This window comes from Lissotriton helveticus, chromosome 12, assembly GCF_964261635.1.
Source record: "Lissotriton helveticus chromosome 12, aLisHel1.1, whole genome shotgun sequence".
NCBI classification, from domain to species: domain Eukaryota; kingdom Metazoa; phylum Chordata; class Amphibia; order Caudata; family Salamandridae; genus Lissotriton; species Lissotriton helveticus.
The window spans coordinates 313,782,030-313,799,008 of NC_136073.1; the positions used below are offsets into that span (position 1 = coordinate 313,782,030).

At 47.2% G+C, this 16,979-nt stretch overlaps 1 protein-coding gene across 5 annotated transcripts in view; it reads left to right on the top strand.

Moving 5' to 3' along the window:
- Positions 1-16,979, top strand: part of LOC144798733 (uncharacterized) — a 784,842-nt gene that overhangs the window by 639,596 nt on the left and 128,267 nt on the right. For all 5 annotated transcript variants that reach the window (XM_078669743.1, XM_078669744.1, XM_078669747.1 and 2 more), the window contains one exon: positions 12,614-12,823. In XM_078669743.1, the coding sequence (XP_078525869.1) occupies positions 12,614-12,823 (210 nt within the window). The remainder of the gene's footprint in view (positions 1-12,613; positions 12,824-16,979) is intronic.

The window sequence follows — 16,979 nt, forward strand, 5'->3', positions numbered from 1 at the left end:
CATTATTATAAATAATAAAAAGCAGGGGTGCTAAAACGCACCCCTGTCTAACACCCCTTCCTACCTTAATTGCACCCGACACCTCCCCACCTATGCCAATCCTGGTTTGTGCCTTGAGATCAGTATGTAAAAATGCCAAAAAGTGTACCAGGGATTCATCCAGTCCATAATCCAACAGAATAGACCAGAGTTTAGACCTATTAACTAAATAAAAAGCTGACGATAGGTCCATAAACGCTAAATAAACAGGGGAAGATCGGGCGGTATTATATTTACTGATAACCAGATTAAGGTTCAAAAACTGTTCTATTGTGCCGACCCTGCTTCTAAAACCCAATTGACATGGGTCTAATATACCGGTTTCCTCCATCCAATCTAAAATCCTATTGTAGATAACTCGACCCAAAATCTTTAAAGTATTGTCAAGCAATAAAATTGACCTGTAGTTAATTGGTTCTGATCTATCCCCCTTCTTATAAATTGGGACAATGATGCTCGCAGCCCAGGAATCAGGCATGGGGGTTTGGGGTAGAGTATTAAAAACATTCAAAAGACCTGGGGCCCAAAGTTCTGGTTTCCACTTTATTATATCTATGGGTAGCCCATCTGGGCCAGGAGCCTTATTACCAAGGCTCTGTGCAATCGCATCTTCTACCTCCGACACCGTTATCTGTAGGCAGCATAAGTGACCCTGCACATAGTAATCTAAGTCATGTAGCGGCATGGCATAAATTTTAGAAAAGTGATTCTCCCATGAGTTACTGGAGATGGTACAGCTGACTGGTGTTAATTGTTAGCCCATGTTGCGCAAGTCTTTGACTGCGGACCAAAATAAGTTACCATTCTTTCCCCCAGCTGACTCTGATAGTGCTTCCCAGCGTTCACCCAGGAGATTACCCTTCCGCTCGTTTATGGCGATTTTGTACATCTTCCTGGCTGCCCTTACATCTGCCCTGCACCTAGGTTTAGAGGTTAAAGCCTTGCGTAGACTCCTATTGGCCACCGAACATTTGTGATCAAACCATCTTGGTTCTTTATCATCCTGACAAAGTGGCACCGACAGAAGGGATCTAATCACAGAGCAGAGTTTAGTGAAATCTTCGATTACCCTTGAGTGGGGACCTCTGGTTGATAGACATGAGGTAATTATGTCTAAGTCTCAACTGTTTTACTGCTATCAACCCCCCTCCACTTCAATCTTAGTTTATCTGTCGATGAGGTTACATCCCTAGCCCCTTGGAGGATAGCGTACACGGGCGGGATGCTAGTCTTAGTACCTCTGTCAGGGGATTATGACCCCCAAAATCTGTTATAAAAACCTCGGCGGCCAGTAGGCGATCTGCAAGGCAAGGGGACAAAAAAAAAATCAATGGTTGAAAAACTATCCCTTCCTCTAAACGTCGATGCCTGCGGATTTGTGGGAGATAAACCCAAATCCATTACATTAATAAGGATATTTTCACTAAGGAAAGTGTCTAATTCCAAGCCCCTTCGCACAGCTGGATCTACATATGGTATATCCATACCCCAGAAATCAGTTGGGACTTTAGCATTAAAATCCCCCCCCCCAGAAAGATCCCCATACGCTCATCTGAATCTTGGTATTTGTCTAATTTTGAAATAATTTTAAAAAGCTCAATAAAGTTCCTATGTGGGACAGAATAGAAATCATTATTGTAAAAATGTATTAAATAAAAAGGGACCCGTCGTTTATATTAAAATTTTGGTATATTGGGACTGTTGGTGGGTATCACCTTAATACTCCCTCCAGATGCTATACTGATCCCAATAAATAAGCCCCTGGAGGCGCGGCCAAAGTCGGGATTAGGTGCTGTTAGGCTGAAACAGTGGAACCCTTCTATATACAAATAATGTGTGGCCCATGTTTCCTGGAACATTATTACATATTGACCAGATATTATATGCAGCCAATCTGTGTCAGCTAACCTTGGCTCAAGGCCAGCAACATTCCAGCTCAGGATTTTAAAGTCAAGGTCTTTTTTACTTCTCTTGGGATTATAGAATGTCTTAGATATTCCACCACTGACAGGTAGCACGTATCCTGTGCCACACTCTGCCTGTAACTGATGGTCGGCTGGAACTGCTGACTATGTATTTCTTAGTTCCAGAACTTCTTGTTCCTTTGCCATAATAATTAATCGAGGAACTACTGATGTGTCCCTCAATAGGTTTCCCTCACGTTCATTAACATTGGCCGACCTGTCTTAATGTCAGTCCTGTGCATTCAGGTCTGAAAAAGCCTTATCAAATCGATTATAGGTCGGCACGTTATACTCATACATCCCCTGGGTGTGAACAGTAGCCGGGAAATCGCGTCTATATACAGGTAATTGGGGAGGGTTACGGTAGAAGAAACCCAGTGGTAGGATATGAATCCTTTCCCTACCCATTTGCCTGGTGCCTGCTCTTTGTAGAATTGTTTTTACTAAGTCAGGGGACCCAAAATTCAATACTATGCAATCACCCCTACTGGTTTTATTTGATTTCCTTATCCAGAGGACCCTGCAGATCATTTTAAAATCCTGGAACAGGTGGCTGCCCAACCCAGTTTTGGTATCCAACAGATGGAGTGCCCTATTTCTTAGTGTAGATCAGTGCTCCTCAAAATTAGATGGTATTGATGGAACATTCGAGAGCACAACGGTGTAAGGCGTAGACTCGGGGGGTAAGTTGAGGTATCCCTTACCATAAACAGTAGCTGGGCCACCCCTATTCCGACCCTTATTTTTTCCCCAGTTATTACTCCTCCACGGGCGTGGTTAGATTGTACTGAGTGTGCGTTAACAGTGTTTGGTACAAGGGCCTGTGTGCCTATTTTAGCAGTAATGTCATCAGCTATTAAAAGACAATTTAAATCATAAGCCAAACATGTACCCGGTCCCCCCTGAGCTTTTGTGCTTCCATTTGGTAACTGACTGGTTGAGGAGAAAAGTGTTTGCTCAATATTGCTCAGTCGAATGGCAATATCTGTAAGTTTATTTAGCAAAGGTTTTAGCAGCGCCATTAGCTTTCCCTCTAATTTTCCTAATATACCATCTTCCAAATCAATTTGGGGCTGCTTACAGAGACATTGACTTCTCAGAACACTTGGGCTAGTAGAGCTAATAACAGCTACCTCTTCAGAGGGGCCTTTCTTACCTCGAGCAGAACCTTTTGTTTTAGCCACTTTACCAGTTTGTTGAGTAGTGAGAGGTAAACCCCCGCCTTTCTTTTCCTTGCGGTGACTGGAGCCATGCCCCCCCTGGCCTTTGACTGTGATTGTCGTGACAATTGAGTTGCAATTGGGGGTGGAGATAGTGATATAGCAGTGGATTCTATATCTATAGTTGGCGAATCTTCTAGGATTGCTATCAAAGGCTCAGGCACTGATTGGGGTGTGCTGTCCGAGTTGCATTCAACCGGACTGACTAAGTTGGGGAGGGGCCCGCCAGTGGAAGCTTCTATTGAAGCTCGACGTGTATCCAATGAGTCTTCTTTGCGTAAGTTCTATTTCATGGATTAAAACTGACTCCGCCCTAATAAGGAAGGCGTCGAGGGTGCCCACAACCCCTTGACCCCTTACCCCCTTGCGGGTGCCCTTGCACACAATCATACTTAGAACAACCAATGCAATCAAAAGCTAGGGAAAATATCATACAGTCATCAATGATAAGAAATTCAAAATCACGGACCAAATTCGCAAAGTGCAAGGAGCGAATGTTCCGATGGAATGGGAATGGCCCTGCCCTGCCTTTTCCTGGATTCGACGGGCGCGGAGGGGCCCGCCCTTGGCCCGCGCGCGTCCCGCGGTGCGTGAGGGCCGGGCTGGCTTTGAATGCCTCCGGCGCCCTCCGATGACGCAATTCAGAAGCACCTCGCGCAGCCCCCTGGGAGTTGCAGGCACGGGGGCTGCGGGCGCGATTAGGTGCTGACCGTTCCTCTCACGGCTGCGAATAAGCTGCGGGCAACTGGAGCTGTTGACAGAGGAGTGCTAGAGATGGCCGTTCCCCTCACGGCTGTATTCAGGAGTATCAGCGCATCCTAATTGTTCGTTCAAAATGAAGATTAACGTCCGAGTCCTGAGTGATCCAAACGCCCTCCGGTCGTGAGTAATTATTGCCACGGACGAGTAACTAAGCATGTGTGCTTTTTCTTAATCTGCCGCTTCCTGCGCTGGTTGATTGACCTGACAAATACCACCTTTCAAAACCCTGTCTGCGAGCCATTGTGCCCAAGAGCTCTGAATCCCATAGAGGTGTAGCACGTGTGTTTGCCACCCTAATTTGCATAGGGTTGAGTGACAGAGGGCAACTTTTAGAGCAGTTGGACCCTCCAAGGATAAGTGACATGGACTAGTGTACAATGCACAACGGTAACCCCCAGTATGGAGGACCAGATGGTCCATGCGATAGGCTAGTTCTCCTCTGGGATGGTGGGCCCAATTGTTGATTGTTGTCAATTGGGTTGCTGTGTAGTATGTTTGCAAATCAGGAAGGACTATCCCTCCTTCATACCAACCTTTGACAAAGCTATACGAGGGGAACCTCCATCCCAGAGCAGAGTCCTGAGTTCGGTATTGACTATTTTGAAGTGAGTGTCAGGCATTGGAAAGGGGGAGTTCCGTAGTATGTAAAGGAAATAGAGCAGAGCAATCATCTTAAACAGCATTGCCCTTCCCAATAAGGAGAGTGGGAGGGATCTCCAATGTAGACCATCACTTTTGAGATGTGTCAGGAGACCCATCAGGTTTTTGGCAGTAAACACCAAATACCTTGCGTCAGTGGTCACGTGTATACAGAGGATTCAAAAACTCTCCACGGCCACTCGGATCTCGCAGCCAGGGGGAAGGTGGCGCTCCTGGCCATGGAGGAGGAACATCACAGTTTTAGACTGGTTAATTAGGTACCAAAGCATTCCCCAATGGTCGATATGATGTTTAATAGCCTGGGGACAGTGGACCTGGGAGAGGTGATGTACTGGAGAATGTCATCAGCATACAATGGTATGCTATCCTCCCAATTCTCCGTCCAATGCAAGCCTCGAATCAAGAGGTCCTCTCTGACCCATGCTGCTAGCTGCTTAGAATCAAGGGAAAGATCAGAGGAGAAAGGGGGCAGCCCTGTTGTGTTCCTCTGTGGAGAGGAAAAACTCTCAAGATCCTACCATTAACTACTACTCATGCCGTGGGCTGTGAGTATAGGAGTTGTAGCCAGAAAAGGAATTTTTGGTGGAAACCCATATGTTTGAGCACAGCAAAGAGATATGGCCATTTAACCATATTGAAGGCCATGCGCGTATCAAGTGACAGTATCATTGCATCTTCTTTGATTGTATGCGCTCGCTCCAAGACTACATGGAGTCGTCGTAAATTTTATGTCGAGCTTCAGTCAGGTATAAACCCTGATTGATCAGAATGGACCAGTTTTGTCATTAATGAAGTCAAACAGAGTGCAAGGGTTTTGGCTAATATTTTAAGCTCTGCGTTGAGCAAGGATTTGGGCCTATAAGAGGCACTGTGATGTGGGGGCCTGCCTTCTTTCTGAATTACTACCACTGGGGCCAGTCACTGTTCCTCAGGAAGATTGCCTACTTGTCTGCTCTCCTCAAACATTTCCAAGAGATAGGGTACAATAGTGGATGCTGTAAGTTTGTACAGTTCTACTGTCATTCCATTAGGTCCCACAGCTTTGCCTGGCTGCAGTGATCGGATGGCTTATTTGATTTCCGTCTCCATGACGTTGCTTTCTAAAAAAGCTGCCTCATCCGGAGATAGGGCCGGGAGGGGTCTATCCGCTAGGAAATCAAGGATTCTTGTTCCGATGTTGATGCATCAGGGGAGTATATTTGCGAGTAGTAGGCAGCGAAAGTGTTGGCGATGTCTTCTGCCACCCATCTGTTAGCCCAGTCTTGCCTTTCTAGCAAGGCGAGCAGTTTCACTGATCGATCTCCCAGTTCACAGATCTTGTGCTGGGTGGCTTTATGCTTATTCTTAGCCGCATCTGTCACTAAGTCCCTATATTCCTGCTGTTTCAGTCGCATGCAATTGTGCATGTTGTATCACTTGTTTTTCTAGCAGTACCATTTTTTATTTGAGCTTCTCCTCTGTCACATTTTTGTCTCTTTTGTGTCACACCATCAGAGACATGGGCTGTCCCCTGATCATCAACTTATAGGCTTCCCAGAGTGTTAGGGAAGAAGTAACTGAGTTTTCGTTTTCTTGGAAATAATGGATAGTCTATTGTTGAAGTCCCTCTCATATGGTTGGGAGTTTTAAAAACCATGGATTTATGGGAATTGCGTCCTTTACCCTTGGATTAGCCCCACAGTGTCTTGCCCACATGGCGTAATGGTTAGATATTCCTCTCGCTAGATGTTTCACCTCTCTAAATTTTGCGAGAGATGAGGCAGGTGAGATGAGCAGGTCAATATGAGACATGCTACAGTGGGCCCCAGAGTGAAAGGTGAAATGTTGTATCGACGGGTTGAGGGTCCTCCAGACATTCACGAGCCGCAGCGCCATTAGAAAGTTTTCTAACTGAGTGATTGAGGGGTAAGTCCGTCTGGGGTGGTGGTCATCCAGATTGGCATCCAATGTCACGTTGAAATCGCCCCCTATTAAACCCTCCCATCTGATGCTTGGAGCAGGAGCGCCCCCAGATCTGGGAGTGTGACAGAATGGAGACCAGGGGGACATATGCTGATATTATATTAATCTGTTCCCCCTCCCAAAAACCTGTTAGTGCAGCGAACCTGCATTGTCTGTCTGACCATGTCTTTAGGATCGTGATTGGGAAGCTCTGGAAAAGAGGATACCCACCCTGCGGGAGCTAGAGGTATGCACCGCATGAACAGTCATTTTGTATCCCCATCGTTCAAGTGCCTTGCATGTATATCCCAGGAGTTGTGTCTCCTGCAATAAGACATTGTCTGGGGAATGTCGTTTGATGTACAGTGACACTATCCCGCTTTTAATTTGGTCTCCTAGTCCATTCACATTCCATGACAAAATTCAGAGCTCGGGGAGATTTGTGTCTGTTTCTGCTGTTATTTACCTATATGGAAGTCTATGTAATGCAATAACATTCCCCGGAAAAAAGATATGAAAAAACATTCTGGACGAAAGGAGCCCCTTTTACCCTCCTCCCTGCTTCCCTGCATGATAGACGTAGAACTGCCCGCTCCCCCAACATCTGAAACGTTAGGGCTTGTAGGCCATCCCCACAGCCCACCACCTATCCCCAAGTTCAAGATAGTTGATACCACACATTGAAACAATAGTTAAAAGTCTGACCTTCGTAGGTCATGTTGGTCCACCCTGAAGCCCCCCAGGCCCTCCTCACCCCCAGGCCAGCCTGCAAGTAGTTTGTGTCTCCTGTGGAACTTATGCTGTGTCCTTTCCGACAGGACGTGAAGTACCCCGGGATCATTCCCACCACTCTCATCAGTCTTTGTGCCTTTGCTGTGTTTCTTCACCTTGTGCTGGGAGCTTTCTTTCATTTGTGGTCCTTGTACCCCCTTGATCCTTCTGCGGTTCTCTTGGTGCGCTCCTCCTCTCGTGCCACCGATGGATCGCCAGCCTTCCAGCCATTCCCACGCCTCCTCTGGGTGGTAAAGAACCAGAACTTGCCCTCTGATTCGATGCGTAGTCTTGCGGGGAAGAGCATTGAGTATTTCACTTCCTTTGCTCGCAACTCCCACTTGACTTCAACAAAACTCCGTCTTTGTCATTGGACCTTTAGCGTGAATTCTGGGAAGAAGGTTATATGCACGTTTTCATATAGGACAGGTGAAGCTATTCTTGCCGTTTGGAGAATTGTATTGTGGTCTCTATAGTGAAAGAGCCTAGCGAGCAGCGTTCGTGGGCGACCCCCCAGCACTCTGTGCGCCCTTTCAACAGATGGAGTTTGGAAAGTCTGCAGGGTTGAAGATACTGGAGTATGAGGTCCTCCACAAACAGATCCGCTGCTGGTCCCTCGGCGTGCTGTGGGACCCCCAATATTTGGACATTTTTGTGCCCGGATCTTCCTTCGTAGTCCTCAAGACGTACCTCTAGAAGTTTATTAGAGGCCTCCAGGTCCTTCACATGCGTTTTAAGGTTGCATGTGTCTTGCCCTATGGTGGACACTGAGTCCTCCTTTCCTTTACATGAGATCCGAAGTTACGCAGGTTGACACACATCAGAAAGACTTCTGTTGTGACTGTGTCTATCTGGACTTCTAGGGCAGTATGGACTCCCTGTATTGGGGCCATGATGTCCTGTAACGAGACAGAGGTCTTGTCTGGTTCTTCATGAGTGTTGGAGATTGAGTGGTCCTGAGAGTCTGGCAAGTTGTCTGCCCACTAGAATGGGCATATGTGTCTATTTTTGTTTGGTGAGACCCCTTCATGTCTTTCCCACCTGTCATTCTGTTGGGATGAAGCACTTGGTCGTGATGTTGTAAATCCGGTTAGACAACATAATGTACTTGATGGAGAGGAAACAGGATCACTGCACCTCGCCACCTCCCGGCCACTGCACCACCACTACTCACTACTCGAGCGGTTCCCGAACTGTGTCGTTAACCATATAGATATGGCATCTGGGCCACACATTCCATCATCGAGCTTCCAGGCGCGTTGGGGCACACGGAACGCGATGGGCACACCCCGTCCAGAAAGGATTTGTGCTTGTCAAATAGTACTCTCTGGTGCCCTTTGGGGGTCGGGAGATTCCAGTCCTCTCAGGTTTCTTTGGGTGGGCACCGCCACCACCGCCCCAGGCTCCCGCCCACCTTTGAGGCCTATGAGGCCAACCCTGCTATACCATGTGGCTCCAAAGTCTTTCCCAATCAACTCAAGCAGTTCAGGTTGATGCTTCCACAGCTTCAGGGCTGATGCTTAGACATTGCAGCTTCGATGCAGCTCTGGGGGACAAAGATTTCTTCCCCTGGCCCCCCACGTGGTCACCACCCCTTGGTTATGCTGTGTGCAGGTGGGGGGGGGGATAGCACCCCTTGGAGAAACTTGGGAGGAGCCAGTCCTTTTGGGGGCCACTGCCTCACCGCACAACTGCCACCCCAGGCCCCGCTCTCTTCTCGGGCCTATGAGAGGTATGGCTGTACTGCAATCATCCTACAGACAGGAGGGCCAGCCTATCTCTCCTTGATACGCCCACGGCCAATGCCTACTGACTATGCTGGGTCAAGGGGGGAGGGAAGTGCCGCCCATCGGGTCCTCTGCCGGCAGAGCGATCTCCAGCCGTGATGTCTGTGGCCAACGGGCTTTAGCGTCTCAATGCTGTCTTTGCGGCACCCTATCAAGTCTCCACACCTCTCTCTCACAATGAAGGAGGGGACCAGAGGTCTGTCCCTGAGCCCCCTCGTGGCAGCCCCAGTCGGCGGTGTTAGTTATAGGAGGGGGCAGCACCGCCCAGTGGGGCTCCAGAAACCAGTTCAACTGAGGCTGCGGCTCCACCGAGTCACCACATTCTCCGCCCTCCTGCCGCTTCTGTTTGTCAGCTTCCAGCAGGTGACGCCCTGGAAGCCACCTCCAAATGTCTTCCTTAGGCGTTCGGTACTTGAATTGTTGCTGAATTGCTGGGGATTTACTGTGACGGGCCTTGGAGACTATTCAGTAAGTGGCCATCTATGTCGGCTGTTGGCCACGCCCCCCAAAATAAAGTATCTTTATCTATTGTCAACAACAAAAATCCAACATACATGTAATAAGAATATTACTTTTTAAAGGTTTCAAACAACGGGGTCCATAGAAAACTATGGATGCATGATTTCTCAAAAAATACCTGTAGATGCACCAAAATTCACAAGGCCAAACAGCTGCAGAGATGGGAAATGTTGAGAAACAAAAGAGATGCGTCAGTTCCTGAGAACTTGGGGAGGCGACGAAACAGTTCTACTGCACGTAGAAGTGATACGTCAAATGCGTTCTGTAGGGGGAAGTGATGCGTTGACTCCAAGATGATTCTGGTCCGTGGGTGATACGTCAGGAAAACTTGACCCACAGGTACGATGTGTGGGAACCTGGGATGCGATCGATGATGTGGCGACCAGCAGCGCTGCATCAGTTTCTTCAGCCATGACACTCATGATATGTTGGTTCTTGCATCAGCGACAGGCGCTGGGTCGGTTCGGCAGTGGTGCAGCGATGCGTGTAGATTCTTTTTGGACGGCAGTGATGTGTCAGGAAAAACAGTGCAATAAGAGCGATGCACCTATTTCTTCAGTTCTTCTTATCTTCCAGGTCCCAACAGCAAGAACAACCTCAGAGGCCCGGAACTGGAACAGGAGGAGGAACTTCCTGGCAGGTCAGAACTCTCAGCAGTAGAGTTCTGGGGAGGTTAGAGTGAAGTCTATGTGTCCCTGAGACTTCAGAACAGGAGGCCAGCACACACAGGCCCTTGGAACTCTTCTTCAAGCAGGTTCACATCAACGTTTCAGTCTTTGTCCTCTCCTAGACAAAAACAGCAACTGCAGGCCAACCCCACACAACAAAGGGGCAGTACTCCTCCTCACAGCTCTTCAGCTCCTCTCCTTGGCAAAGGTTCCTCTTGAGTCCAGAAGTAATCTAAAGTGCTGGGGTTTTAGGTCTACTACTTATTCCCCATGTTGTCTTTGTTCTCTTTGTGCAAGAGTCTCTGAGCCCAGTCCAAACCAGTTCTATCATCACTGGTGCAATATGCTCACAGGGGGTGGAGACAGCATTGTGCAAGGGAAACAGGCCCTATTCAGGTACATGGAAATCTCCTCCCACTACTCTAAATGCAGGCGTGCCCCATTCAGCTCAACTCGGAGTCCTCCAGGAAGGGCCAGGCACATCTCAACCCTCACCAGTGGCTGTCTACAGTGAATGCACGTCCCCAGCCCCTTTCACTCCCAAACTAGACAGTCAATACACAAACAGGCAGAGTCACATAGAATGGTTAGACAAGAAAATGCCTACTTTCTAAAAGTGACATTTTCAAACACACAATTTAAGAACCATCTTTACTAAAAGATGTATTATTAAATTCTGAGTTCAGAGAGCCTAAACTTTATTTCTCCATCTTGTCGCAATGGGAGGTAATACTTGTAAGATGTTACAAAGTATTTCCCATTCTATCCCATGGGACAGATACCCTTGCAATAGTGAAAAACGAAATTGGCTGTATTTCACTATCAAGACATGTCACACACACCAGTAGATGTCCTACCTTTCACATACACTGCACCCTGCCCATGGGGGTACCTTGGGGCTACCATAGGGGTGTCTTACATGTAAGACAAGGGAAGGTTAGGACCTGGCAAGTGGGTGCACTTCCAGGTCGACAAGACACACACTGCACACAGACGCTATGGTGGCTGGTCTGAGATACCTTTTCAGGGCTACTCATGTGGGTGGCATAATCAGTGCTGCAGTTCCAGTAGTAGCATTTGATTTAGAGGCCCTGGGAGACTCAGTGAATTTTACTGGGACTTACTAGTAAATCAAATATGCCAATCAGGGAGAACCAATTGTAATTTACACAGGGAGCACTTGCACTTTGACACTGATCAGCAGTAGCAAAGTGCCCAAAGCATCTAAGCCAAACGAAATCCAGCACAGCATCAAAAATACAGGTGGTAGAGGGAAAAAAGGCAGGGGAAACCATGCCAAAGATGCCAAGTCTAACACTCCCTAATGTTTAAAGGTAATTATTTTATGTGACTATAAGAAAAAGCTTAAGAAGATTGCATTGTACAGTTGTAAACAAGGTAAGAAACTTTTTTCACCAGTTGGGATTCATGAGGCAAATGTTGCCTTTCCAAAGTACCGCACAGAGGTTGTATAGATGAGGGACTTGTATAGATAAGAGCGTGTATAGATAAGGGAGAAAGAGGTGTTTCTGGCAATCTTACATATTAAACTGCAATGATAAGTTATAAGTGGAAATGCTGTTCATTGGAAAATGTATTGTTTAAGAGCGCATATTTTGTATGAAATTAGCATGGGAATTCTCAGGAATTCCGGATGTCTGGATGTCAGATGTTCTGGATGCCAGATGGATGTATGTATGCTATTGTTTTCTGTTTCTAAGTTTGTTGGTTTGCACTTCCATCTAATGGTGTTTTATGGTTTGTTGGTGATGCTGGTTGCCTGTAAAACGGTCCTATAATAGTATCAGTTTAAGAGTTTAAGATGACAGTTTCTATGCCTGAGTCAATGGTTAATACTTCTGGTTTTGGTGTTGGAATTGGTGTCCTCTGAGTGATACATGCTTTAAAAAGGACTGTCAAGGGCAGCTGGACAATGGCATGGCTCTTCTTTATATTTCCTCACTCTGATCCTTATTGCACGGAGCTCTCCTCATACTGGATTCCTGCCTTTGTTCTTCCTTTTTGGTTTGTCACATCAACTTTTGTAGGCTAGGACTGAGGATCACAAACATGACTATTATGTGAAAGGTTAGGTGTTCATGTTCTTGGGGAAATAAAACTAATAAATATTTGGTCCATTATAAAACAATGGTTTGGAGTCCCGATCAGTGTTTATTTATGTAACTCTACACTCACACTTTCAGAACTGTGATGAGGTGAGTTTTACACGGATTGGCACTTTTCTGTCTCAAGATGTCTCTTGTTTCTCCCTCTTGCAAAAGGATGGCTCGGAAAACCTCATCCAGGCTGATTTACCAAAGTCTGACTCCCAGGCCAACCTCCACGACCAAGAGGAAGAGTTCGACGTTGTAGGGAAATACGAGGAAGCACAAAGCTATACAGAGTCTGAGGAAGAAAATGCACATTGTTTCCATGAACAAAGTGAGACCTCAGAGCCGAGCATTAAAAACAACACACCAGAAAACAATCAGGTATGTAGGCAAAAGGTTTTCATTCCAACAGTTCTCTTTCACTTCCTTCATTGCGTTTGGAGCAGCTTGGTAGGCTTCACAGCTATCATATGATAAGGAATTACAGAGAGATTAAGACAGGAACTGCCATTTTGCGCTGCACACATCAGAGTTTAATCTCATTTTTTTTTTTTACATTCAAGCTAATTGGACCAGATATTGCAACTTTTTGTCATTACTCTTAATCTACTATTCCATTTCCCTTCTACTGGAGTTTCCCTCATTGCCCTCTATTTCCTGGACAATCTCTCTAGTAAAGCATAGTACTTTCCGTTTAATAGCCATTTACAGATGTACTTTGTGCAACATGACTGTTATCTACATTTTGAGTTGCAATTTACTGAGAAAGGTGCTAGGTATGGTTCGCCCTTTTGTGAAGCTGGTAACTCAATGAGTTGCCAAAACTTTTTCCATCTCCTTCCACGGCACATAAGCTTTGGAGAAACAGGAAGTGTGATATCACATTTAGAGCTAGCCGAACCAGCAAATTATTATTATTTTTTTAATGAGGAGGCGAGAAACCAAGTACAGATAATGTCAGTTAATAATGCCCTTACAAATATGATATTATAGATAATTAAAAACTGTAAAAGAGATTTAGGGCCTGACGGCTACAGAATATGCTTTCCACCAACATACTGGTCCACCTGACAAATTTAGATGCAGACAGAACTTTGGTTTAATCACAGCAGAGACTATTCTGTCCCTATCACGATTAAACCTCTCCAATGGCCCTGTGGACTACGGGCTCTCAAAGGCAGATCTCTAATTCCGCCCACCTAATTTAGATGGGCAGAATTTGAGGTCAGTTTTCAATCCCCTTCAATGCCAAGAAAACCCTAGCAGTTTCTTACTCCCCATCATTGTCAGGAAAAGTGGAAAGGGACTGTCAAAACTGCTAAATGCCCCCCTCGCCATGGGGAGGACTTCCATTGTCAGGTGAGCATATTATTTTTATTTTCAAAAAGAAAATCCTGCTATTGTATTTTATTTTTTAAAATAAATAGAAAACAGTTTGGTGCAGATCTCCATCAACATGACGAATCCCTGCTCCAAACTACAAAAGCCATTGACAGAAACCACTGTGAAAGTGGTTCCTGAAGAGGTGAGAAGCGCCTGGCACCCCTGGACCCATGAGAAGAGTGAGGGGAGGCCTCATTGCAGACACTACTGGGTGCTGTGATGGCGCAGGCATGGAGTACCCTACTGTCTCACCCCAACGCTCTACGGACCTCGAGGTCGGGGGTCTGCGGGGGGCCCAGCAGAGTACATGGTACTCCTGCGGGTGCAGTCACTGGTCCTCTGAACATTGTCAGCGTGAAGGACATTTCGGGTTTAGGGCCTCTAGTGCACGTAGCTGGATAGCTGCCTAGGAGGCCACTGGGACATCGAGCTTGGGGGTTCCTAGATGGCTTCCGGGAGCCCTACCAGAGATAACGGCTGTTACTACAACGATGGTGGGGCCATTGACACTAGAAATGCAGACAACCGGTCCCACACTGAGTGACTCGTGAGCCTGTTGCCAGCAATAACGGAACTGAGGCATCTTTTGGTGCATATGTGGTTGCTGTTGCCTCCTCTCGTGTGGTGCCCCTGGCAGAACTGACCCCCCCTTGCTTTACAAAGTACCTCCTGGGTGCAGTGGAGTTGCCCATTGCTGCTACAGACCAGGTGGAAAATTGGCCCCTTACTTACCTGGTAGTACTGCACATGGCTTGCTGGGGTATGTGGCTCACTGGTTAGGGAAGTGTGGCTCACTGGTTAGAGGCGGCAGACCCGTAAGCAGAGAACGGCCCGGGACCAGGATTCGATTCCCGACGCGGCAGGGTCGTGGACCAGGGTCAGCGGACTCGATAATTCTCGCCTTGGTGCCTACTCTAGTCAGAAACCACACTCGGCAACTCTGGGCATCAGCTTGCCTCATCTTCACAACGGCCCCCCAGACCGCCGGGGATGCTTGGTCGCACCTTAGAGATACCCATCAGGGACCATCTCTCAGGGTGAGCCAGGACGGGTTCCCCAGCGGTCGAAGCGTGGAGATACTCCTCCGGGAGTCGATTCCTAGCGCTATATAAACCCGAAATTAAATTATGGCCTGCTCCCTACCCCCTGGCTCTCTTGCACTGCCCCAGCACTGCCCCCTGATGATCTGAATAGTCGCTCCCTGGGGGACCACTGAGGTAGATTGTGACTGATCCGGGTCCACTCTCTTTGAGTAGGTTCGCAGGGGCCACATGCAGCACCTGCCAGGCCTAGTGCTAGAAGGCCTGAAGTGCCCACACGCTACAAATCGGCTGTACTGTGAACTATTCTTCACACTACAGAGGGGGCACAGCAGACTAAAATTGACCAGTATTAGGTGCAGGGGGTGGATACTGAGGATGGATCCTTCATGTAAATCTCCCATGGAATTTGAGAGCACGCATATGGATTCTACCTGGAATATAGCATGTTACATTGCATGCTATTACATTGCGTTCCTTTACAACGCGGTAGTTACAACGACCGTGTTGTTAGAACACGATTCCTTTACAACGCAAGTCATTAGATCGACTTTCTGTAGGGGGCACACTGGACTAAGAAATAATATAATTTACTATTCCAACTCCAGCCTGCGTAACTGTAGGGAAGGTGTTGGAATAGTAAATTATACTATTCCTTGGGTTAGAGCGACCCCTGCAGCAAGTAGATCTAATGACTTGCGTTGTAAAGGCATCATGTTCTAACATTGTGACAACCGCATTGTAAAGGAACTGCGATGTAATGACTGCGTTGTAAATCTTGCCTCCCCTGGAGATTGGACTTTTTTTTCAAGTTGACCTCCTCCCTAGCTACTGAACAAAATGTGTCTGAACTGTATGGCGAGGTCTTTACTCTGAAGGCGGCCTTTACTGATCTTTCTGCCAAAACGGCAGCTCTTGAGTGTGGAGCAGAATATGCAGAGGGCCATTCCCAGAGATGCAATCCTTGAATTGTTGGGTTCCCAGGGGGAGTGGAGGGTAAGACTCCTGAACTTATTCTCAAAAACTGGATTAAGGCTGCGTTCCCTTCAGGTGCTTTATCCTCCCTTTTTGTGATAGAACATGCTCATCATGTCCTTGTGCCGGCACCCCCGGTGGGCGCACTGCCTCGCACACTTATTGCCAAGATCCTAAAGTAAAGTAACAACTTAATCCTTGAAGCAGCATGTCAGGCCGGCGACTCCGCTTTTGACAATCAGACCATCTGTATCTTCCCAAACGAGATGCGTTTGGTATAACAACAGAGAGCGTCCTTTAGTGAAGTGAAACAGAAATCGAGGGTGATGGACCTCCAGTACATGCTCCTTTACCCCGCCAAACTGAAGGTCATTCATGGAAAGCATACTCATTTTTTCACTACCCCGGAAGCTGCCTGGGATTGGCTGGAGGTGCAGGGTGATAGACGGACTCTGTCATGGGGGATGTATGGGTGGCCCCTGGATGCACACAGCTCAAAGAAGGGCATGTAGACTAGCACAACAGAGCAGTCATGCCTCTCGTTCCTCCCAGCAAATGGTGGTATGACAAGAGGGTTCCTTGGACCAGGAGTCACTAGACTCAGTAGGTGAGAGGAGGTGACTGCTTTGAGTGGATCCAAAGCTGCTACAGGCTGAACGTGAAGCGGCTAGAGCGCTGTGTAGGAAGTCACCCCCTTTAACTCTGGCACTGGTATGGGTGATGTAGAAGAAACCTGCCAAACTTCTGACCCCTGAATAATTGGAGAAATAATCGACTACATGAGTTTGCTGCTGATTGTTGGCATGGGGGGACCATGGGTTTAGCTCCCGCTGTGGAGGGCACATGATGATCAGTATACAAATGTGTGTTTGATGATGGGTCTCTGGGCTACACGTTGTATGTGCAGGATGGGCACCAGAACATCACAGGCTGGTTTCCCCCTCCCGTGCAACTTTTTGCTGTTTCTTCCTTCATACTAATTCTTGTTCTTTTTTCTTCCTTTTTAGCAGTCCTGAGTCTAAAGTGATGGTTGTGTGATAGAGAGTGAATGGGATATAATTTGGAAGTAGTGGATCAGATACTACTTGAGGGACAAGTGGAGTTACCAACTTTTGAAGGGCAAGGCCACTGCTCCATAA